Source organism: Varroa jacobsoni, unplaced genomic scaffold, assembly GCF_002532875.2.
Source record: "Varroa jacobsoni isolate VJ856 unplaced genomic scaffold, vjacob_1.0 scaffold_1346, whole genome shotgun sequence".
Lineage (NCBI taxonomy): Eukaryota > Metazoa > Arthropoda > Arachnida > Mesostigmata > Varroidae > Varroa > Varroa jacobsoni.
In genome coordinates this window covers 1-9,112 of record NW_019214248.1, presented here as the reverse complement: position 1 = coordinate 9,112, position 9,112 = coordinate 1, and the positions used below count along the sequence as shown (strand labels likewise).

At 40.4% G+C, this 9,112-nt stretch overlaps 1 protein-coding gene across 2 annotated transcripts; it reads left to right on the top strand.

Annotated features, from left to right (window-relative positions):
• Positions 1-6: 6 nt before the first annotated feature.
• LOC111269031 (popeye domain-containing protein 3) lies at positions 7-8,303 on the top strand. Of its 2 annotated transcripts, XM_022848346.2 has the most exons (9): positions 9-311; positions 659-1,617; positions 1,763-1,843; positions 2,254-2,378; positions 2,894-3,002; positions 3,210-3,292; positions 3,595-3,703; positions 3,933-4,224; positions 6,660-8,303. In XM_022848346.2, exons 2-9 carry the CDS (start codon positions 1,447-1,449, stop codon positions 6,710-6,712), a joined length of 1,023 nt encoding a protein of 340 aa, XP_022704081.1. In that variant the 5' UTR covers positions 9-311; positions 659-1,446; the 3' UTR covers positions 6,713-8,303. The 2 variants fall into 2 exon arrangements, with proteins under 2 accessions (XP_022704080.1, XP_022704081.1); XM_022848345.2 differs by lacking the exon at positions 6,660-8,303 and having other exon boundaries at positions 7-311; positions 3,933-4,692.
• Positions 8,304-9,112: the final 809 nt, after the last annotated feature.

Genomic DNA, 9,112 nt, shown 5'->3' with positions numbered 1-9,112 from the left:
TCGTGAGCTAAAGCGGAGGGACCCGTTTTCCGCTCTTCGTGTCCTTTGCCCTGCGAGTAGTAACAGCTAGGCCAGCACATAATACAACACGAGGCGAGTCAAGCCACAGCCCATGGGTCAGCGCTTGCTGCACGAACAAACAAAATATTCGCAGGCTAATCAGTGTATTGTGACCAATATGGGTTGACTCGTTGGCTAAATATCCATAGAAACACTACAGCTTACCGCGCAATTAAGTGTTGCAATCGATAGAAAGAGCTGCAAGTTTGTCTGCATAAACTAGAAGAGTTCTAACGACGTTTGACAACAAGGTGAGACAGCTGTATAGATCAAAGCATCTATAATATGTTCAATATATACGCACGGGTCACTCCCTCTTACGTTACAAGCGGCTAGACCAATGAGCGCGATTTAAATAAACCCTTTCAAATTTACATATATATACAATACCGGGTACTCTATCTATGTCTATGTATCAAGTGATAGGATTTTTTTATTTCATTCAAATCACACAAGAACTAAGCCGGTTATAATTGCAAAGCTACCGAGGTTAGTTTTACGCCAAACTCGGGCCTCTGTATTCATATAATGGGTATATGCCGCTTATATGAGCAGTCCTCCATATCCATTTTTGACTCTGTTGCGTGCTGTTTTTTAGCATACTTGCACGTAATAGCATCACGTTTAGCTAAACGAAGCGATCGACTCCGTGATTTAACGCAAACAAGCCGACAGCTACGAATTCACAGCTCCACGCTCAATCCTCGAAAACAAACAATCAGCGAAAAGGAGAAAAAGGCTTATCCAGATACAACTGCGACGCAAACTTAAAGAGATGCTTTTGAAAGATGTTCCGAAGAATGGGCCAGACTAGAACGGTACTTAAGGTTAAAATGACGTTTATAGTTGTTTCGCCAAAGTTCCCTTAAACGCTTTGGTTCTAAGCGGGCACAGAATAGCGTGTTCAGGAGAGTGTCCGCTCTGAAAATGGATGTTACAGCACACGTCTGAAGCGCAGCCAAAAACAGGCTTCCGCTGTGGCGCCTACGTGTGCGTGTCAATGATGGCGTACAAAACTTATAGTCGACTCTGGAAGTTGTCTGAAATCTTCTAGAAGCTACAATAGATAACCGCGAAAAAGACGCAGAGGATGACAGATTCGGGTGTAGTGCATTAGGCAGATTGCGTACCTTAGGGGCGCATCATTGGATACAGTAGCAGCAAGAGTCCGTAGATGATGTTAAACCTACAGATCTTAGACTTAATACCGGACTGTGATGAGGACAGTTCGTAGAAACGGTCGGTCCGCCACACAAATGTCCACTTGAGAAAAATCGCTGCATTAACAGCCGAAGCAAGGGGGTAGCCTAGTTGCCAGCCATATAGAGGTAGAGGCTATCTAGGTCGCGCACCGTAAAGCAAAACACGTCGAACGAGACGACAAATATGGATCTTGTATTGAACGCAACTGCTGTGTTGCTCAATACGACAACAGAGCAGAAGGTTGTCCAAGAGTCAGTAGCTGCCTCTCTTCAGACGCCGACATCGTTACTTGGCAAGTCGGATCATCTCATCATCTGCCGATCGTGGAAGGAACCCCAACATGTCCTCTTTCAGGTAATTATATGTATATATACATCAGTTTTATTCTGAAGGATCAAGAAAACTTCCACAACTAAATACAAGTACGATTTCTATATAGAGCAACTTTTTTCGAAACTTTGATCATAAATGGACGTGTTATACCATCCTACTGTTTCAGGTGGCCAACGTATTATTCATATTGGCTTTCGTAGCCCCGGATAATAAATATGGTGTGCTTTTTCTGCACACGTTGCTTATGGTAAGTTAGAAGCTGTCGATCAGGTATCCCGCGCTGATACTGATCAGCATTGTCAGTTAGGCTCTTAGATAGAGCAAAAGTTTTTCAAAATAAAACAATAATAAGTAGCGTACTCCAATAAGCGAACAGAGCATTTGATTCGAATAAGGACATTATATATATTGTCGTTTATGTATACGCCCGAGATAACATTTGATTTGCGATATGGGTGATACTTGTAGAAATACTGTATTACTCTATCTAATAAAAATCTGATATAAAATTCAAAACTTAAAGGAAGTAATACTCAAAAAAGAATGTTGAGCTTAGCTTAGTTTTCCATAGTGTAGCGTAAGCTGTCAGAAAATCCTGTGCGTACTTATAGTACAACGTTCGTATAGTGACAATACCCTACAACTGGCGTCTGATAGGTTGCATGCCTTTTTACAACCGCGTGGGCTTGGAACGTCCTCTGCGCACCCGATCTCTTCACCTACAGTTTCGTAGCCATGATCATCAACATGGGCCAGACCATTTACCTCTTGTTCACACTCAGGTATGCTTTGACCCATCTAATCAGTTGATCTTCACTCTCTCTCGATACATATGTATATATATAAGATTTAAGTTTCTGGTAGAAAATCTCTGTCAACAATTGTTGTCAATATTTTATTATGCAGTTTTTTCTATCTGATTTTGAATAACAGTCAGTCGATGTTAAAAACTGATTATGAATTGCAATAACGGCTGTTATAATTATGGCTTTTAACCAGATGCATTGCTATTTACTAAAGTCAAAGAAAGTAAATCTAAATTTGTGGAGTTTAGCGCAAATTTGCTAGATCAACTTCAATTTAATTCAGTTTCTGTCTTTCTGGCAATCGTTTGCTCATTTAGGCATGTCCCTCAAGGTCGTCTAGTTACTCTTGCTATTTGCTTTCAGCGATGTATCCCCTTGTTCTAACTTCGATAAAGCTGTGTTTTTTTACCTCATTCGATAACCGAGTCACAACTGTGTCACGTATAGCTCTACGCATGCCAGTCAACGTCATATTTCCATAATTATTACAGACAAGTGAAGTTCCCTGGAGAATTGGAGGACATTTATGAGGTCTTATTTGCCCCTATGCGAGTCTCGCGCATGCTCTTCAAACGACTTGTTTCGCTGGAGTACGCGCAGGTAAGGTAATTTTCGCAACTCTTTAAGTGCTGGCTGTATGAAAGACATTGTAAAAGGACTAGATTGTATTACTAATATTCAAGTTATTTGCCTCGCATAATCAGTGCATAAAGATCTGAATAGTGTTACGGTTTACTGCAGGAATCACATTGACTTCTTCAAATAAGTCCTTTATGCTTTTCCTTGACTTCCTTGACTGCTTTACAGGTGCTGAATCTCCATGCTGGTGAAGCTTATGCGATGCAGAATTTAACGCGGACAGATCGCTTAGCGTTGCTCGTTGCCGGGAAGTAAGTTAACATCAGTATACAACGTGTCGTACGTACTGTAGACTAAAAAATAATCAAGTCACTTACTTAATCTTGCAATTGTTTTGACATAGATAGTCTTGCGGGTATCGTATAAGGGCAAATATTTTAAAATTTCCCTAGCGGCTGATCTTCCTTCAAGTGTAGTACACAATGATACAGAGGTAAAAAGATCATTACAGGTGAGAGTTAGATTCGCTATTGAATGTATAAATTAATTTGTAGGCATGAGCTGATTTCTCAGAACATTAAGGACACGAACACTATTTGTGTGTATTTAACAGAGCCAGCGTGCTTTCGGACCATCACTTTCTACATCATATACATCCGCGCGAATTTCTCGACTCGCCCGAATTCGAATCTACGCGCTCTGGAAAGGAGGACAAGTACAAGGTCAGCACGGTGCATACGAACTAGATTCTAATTCTACGAAAATGACTGCTAACTTTCTTATGTACGCTATCATGACGTCACACCTATAGCAGTACCGCTAACTATAAACAGAAGACTGAATATGCAGCGTTCCCGGATCACTACAATTCAGTTTCACTCAGTATTTTCATTCTGTTCAAGTTTATACATACATTGGTTTTAACTTATCCGTTTCGGATTCTGCTTGCAGGTAACCATAATCGCAGTGACACCTTGCCGATATATTCTTTGGCAGCGTCAGAACCTCGAGTACCTACTGGTTAAGGAGGCATTCTTGGCGGCTGTATTTGCGCTGTTACTTGAGCGGGACATCACGTCCAAACTGTATGCTATGAACGAAAAGATCGTTACGGAGAAGGGAGAGCAGTTAGACATACGCCTTCCATCGGTCACCGGAAGCATGACGTACCAGCTGGCAGCTGAAACCACTTCACAGCTTCACACAGGATCCCGATCGCACACGCCACACCTACAACGTGCAGGCAAGTTAAAATTAATCCAAAGACATCGGCATCTCTTAACAATGCAGGCAAAAATATTCAGGCCTTATGTAAATTTAAGGTGTGAAGGACGATATGGGCCACATTAGGAACCCAACATACAATACTAGTATTTCAATAGGAAGTCGGAGTTTGTTTACGTGGTGACTTCGAATATTAAATGGATATGTATGATTTCATTCTATAAAACTGACGGCCATGACCGGAGACGTCAGATCGTAAAGGCTCAGCTTGGAAGAGAAAGATGTTCTCTGCGACAGAAAAAACGCTACTCTATGCGATCCATGCTGGAGAAATACATGAACGTACGCTCGGCCTCGTAGCCGTGCGGCGTTCATGTATATCCTACTATTTATCCTACGAAATGATCTAACCTTGACCTTAGACGATCCTTCATGCCGGGAAGATTCGACATCATTGAAAATAAAAAATATACAATGACCGATCGTATACAGTGATACTTTTCTCTAGCTTTATTTATAGCATTATTACTATTATAGCAGAAAGCTGTACCTTTGAAACAGAACTGGTCGTGAAAAAAAGGTATGAAACAGAAATGTTAGTGGCTGTAGTAAAGAATTGTTGGTTAGACCATAATGAACAAAGAAGGAACTATCGATCGATAGATAAGAAGGTCGATCCAAGCAAAACTTCTTGAAACGAGAGCTTTCGTCGTCTATTTATCGATGGTAAGGGGTAAGGCATGTGACCAGTGTCGACTCAGTTATGCCTTTGTAAGCTATAGTTTCGATGCGCAACAAAAGACAGCCCGTATATTGACGCTGGTGAAAAAGAAGCAGATGCTTCACGACGCATTCAGGCAAAAATTACTCGTAGACCCTTTACCACCAGATTTGATGCAATTGCCCAGCTAAGACTGGGCGGCCCGACGTCATAAAGTCGAAGGCCATTTCGAAATTTTAAATATTACTCTCGCAGGTGACTCATGATGGTGTTCGTGATGTCCACTTGTGCCGCATCAAGAAACAAATTCCGACGACTGCCGAATGTGTCGAAGAACTGAAACACAGACGATGAAATTCTTTAATGCGTCACATAGTACAAGATGGCTAATAGTCGAACATTGTACCATTAGAAACCAATTGATAGGTCATGTTTTTTTTTTAGCTGTTATTGCTTTCGTTCGATTAACAGCACACAATACCTCGTATGTTGTATATGTAATAGAGTTTGCGATTAGGTGATCGCAAAAAAGCGACCTGCAATAGTGGTTCATGTAAGTTCTATGAATACTTCTATCATTGTGGTCGGCGCGATCGTTGCTGCTGCCGTAAGTGTCCTGAGCGACGTCACCATGTTGATGGACGCGAGGAACTTGTATAAGCATTTAAAAAGTATGTACGTCTTGCGTACAACGCAGGCGAGGCTTTACCATCAAACTGAGATCTCAGGTTAGCACATTTAAAGCATTAGTTAGATGAATGTTGACCTATCGCTCTATAGGTTGATTTGGTATATTCGTTTGTTCAGTGAACAACAATGTGTTTTTTCAACGTTTTCGGAAACGTGTTTACTCGCTTAGATAGTTTAGTCACAAATTTCTGGCATCAAATTCTTAATGCGCATGAGTAAAATATTATTCGTAATAGAACACGCTGTAAATAGATCTGACGCTATATATCTCAGCTGGGCAAGAAATAACGTCCTCGGTAGCTATCAAGATAATTTTAGATCTACTAGTAACCCAAGTACCAATACGCAGAACAAGGTTCGATATACTAAATTGGAATACAGCAGCATCACCGAATGCTTATTCAGAGGTAGTCTCTAGATATAAACATCAGCAACTTGATGGACGCTACGCCCGAATTGTACGTGTTTGTGTGCGATGTGAGTGACCTCTATGATTAAGTATGACATGTTAGAACAAGATAAAATCCCGGAACCTTTTTGCACGTGTTTACGGCCCCTCATTTTTAGCTTTCGAATGCCTTAAACGTTGCCTCCGAAACGGTAGCTTCTAGCCATCGCCTCGAGCTGCCTAACCGACAAAGTGGTCTTTGAAATTACCCTACTGAAAAGAGAAAAGTGGGCCGATTATACGTAAAAATTGAAATTAATTGTTCGTGTATTCCCAAACTAACAAGCTTCATAACACCTAATCCAATGGGACCCATTGGATTAGATGTTATTCAAAAGTACGCATTTAAGAGCATACGATTGTGATAAAGCTATGTGTGTTCATTAAATAACGTCCGTTTCTAGCTGGGCTCACCTAGTGATCCGCGAAAGGCCGTTCGTCGCGGGTGCTATTTGAATCTTGATGTTTTCTTGGCTTGATGGAGGACTTCAGTTGAAATTTCCGCAACGTCAAATGGAAAGGTACGCTTCTAAGCAATACAATTTGCATAATTTCGCATAACGAGGACAATACGTGTTCAAACGGTGGCTTTCAGGTGGCTCTCCTGTGGAAAGGGAGAAGGATCAGCGAAGCTATTCAATCAAGTAATTGTGTTAGAAGTATGAGCAGACGTCAGCCATATTTTTTATTCCGGTAAAAGTACGACAAATGACAGAGCGAGATGCGGACCATGAATGAGGACGAAAACGAAAGTATTCACAGTGAAGATAATACGCTAGTAGAATGGATATACGTAGACTAAAATCTGACCTAAATCTCTATTTAAGTAGATATTTCAGTACCGTCTCGTTGAAGCCAATTCATAAACGTTCGCAACGGAGTATTCGCTTGCACCTCAATGACTGAGGCTGCTGAAAACTATAGTTAATTATATTAACATTTTTTGTCTTCTGCAACTGAAAGAGTTAGCATTCCAGTGGTAGTGTTGATTTATTATAACGATAATAACTATTCATATCTGTAAAAGATAGCAAAAAAAAAGGGGTTTTGCTATTGCCAGCTAAGGTTGTGAGGATGTTCGATGGTAGCAAGCAAAAAACTGTAACATATTATATAGTAAGTGTATCGTCAACAGAAGGTTCGCCGACGAAAGGTTGTTCTTGCAATCGAAGTTATCAATGTTCTTCTTGAACAAAATACAATTTATTTGTAATCTGTAATATGATTATTTAGAGAAACATCGGGAAATAGAAAGTCGTTCACGTCATAGCTGATTGACACGTGACTTTTTAATCAGAACAGCCAGCCACAAGTTCGCGGGTTGGCTTTAGATACCTAATAGTTGTCCTATTCGCTAATATATACAATTGTTCTATATGCTTTATGTTATGCTGCTAAATGTTTGCTAACCAATAGATCGACTGCTTACTGCCGAATATCGCTTGAGGACCCGCAGGTTTACAGGATTACAGTCTACATTTTCTCCGAATAAGTGCCATTTGATAATGTGTAATTTAGCAAAATGAGATCTTAGTACACGATACAAAGCAATGCCAACACATCGTTCAACAGGGTCTCAAAGGATTCTCGTTCAGCGGGTAGGAGGCGAATATAAGATCCATTTCTTCCTTCCTTCCTTCCTTCCTTCCTTCCTTCCTTCGCTTTAATGAAGAGCGAAGTTTGTTGCTGCAGGAAGTTGCCGTTCTCAGAACTTTGGACTTTGGGGGCACTCTTATGGTGTCGATGGAGATGTTTATGGAAACCCAGTAGAACAACTGGTAGAACGACGTCCAAAACTGACAAATATGTTAGAGGAAAGTTGCCATTAGTGAACCTCACGCTTCATCTACGGAAGATAGGACCGACGTCGATACCAAGTGTATGAAATTGATATTATAACGCTTGATAAATACAAATGATTATCATTCAAGTAGTGACCTAAAGAGCCATTATGTAAGAGTTCGGTAGTTATTGAGGTTTGCCTTCGATAATGTTGCATTATGTGTTATAGAGTTATATTATCCTAGAATATGTGCGCAACAGCACCCCTTTATCGGTACCCACACGTACGCTCCTCTATATATAATAGGAAAGCTCTGAAAACTACTTACTTATAATACGTGATTGCATATGTAACGTCCTAACGGTTGTGATCGAAAATTATATGCAATTATTATAGATGACCTTAGTATATCTGGGACGATTTTGTTCGAATAATAAAAGGACTCATTGAGCATTAGTCTGATTGCTATTATTTACACTCTGGATCACTGCTTAATATACTATAGGGCTAATTATTCGGAAAGACTGTAGTAATTGCATCACATCAGTGAATATATAGACGCTTCGCTATTGATGCCCCAATTTCTTGCATAGCCCAAACATGCATCACATCGAGGCGATATTGGCAAAGGAATCAGCCAGAAACAGAACTAAAGTGTCTTATTCAGCATGTTTTCTTCTTAGCATCAACAAAAACAGAAAAACGATTAGGCACTAAGTAGAACAGAAGAATCGAAAGCTAAATAGGTATGACATTATTCGGGGCTTTCACCACTCAGGAGAGCCAAGGACTTCCGATAACAACATACGGCCTACGACCTATCATACGGGCTTGAAAAATTGATTAGTGTAGCGGTCAACAGGATGTCGGACTCTCAATACCTAGGTGGGAGATGAGGATTTTTTCAATTATTCAAATGATTTTACTAGTGCCTTTTTCCCTGGTCCGGTTGACATTCAGCAACCGCTTAAGCTCTTGCTGAAATTCTCGATGAGAGTAGCAGACTTAACATAGGCGTCAAAGTGACCAGTTCTAATTCGTGAGTCACCCTTTGTGTCTGGATAACAGTAACACGGTTAAATGTTGTAGAGTACTTTCCAAGCGCCCATGTAATATTTGTCCTTAATTCAAATTAGAATTTAATAGCTTCCTGCTAGTCGTAGCGCAGCTTCAAGTGTATTAATATGAACTTAATCATGCTGTGGCTAGATTATGCTAATTTCATAAGTTCGGAAGGCACGACCACTTCTAAATGTCACCTAATG

What these genes read in the sequence shown, in the direction of transcription:
- LOC111269031 (XM_022848345.2), top strand. Translation starts at nt 1,447, where the DNA reads ATGGATCTTGTATTGAACGCAACTGCTGTGTTGCTCAATACGACAACA. An exon ending in TACCTCTTGTTCACACTCAG is followed by an intron (nt 2,379 to 2,893) that starts GTATGCTTTGAC and finishes TAATTATTACAG; the next exon opens with ACAAGTGAAGTTCCCTGGAG. An exon ending in GCGTTGCTCGTTGCCGGGAA is followed by an intron (nt 3,293 to 3,594) that starts GTAAGTTAACAT and finishes TGTATTTAACAG; the next exon opens with AGCCAGCGTGCTTTCGGACC.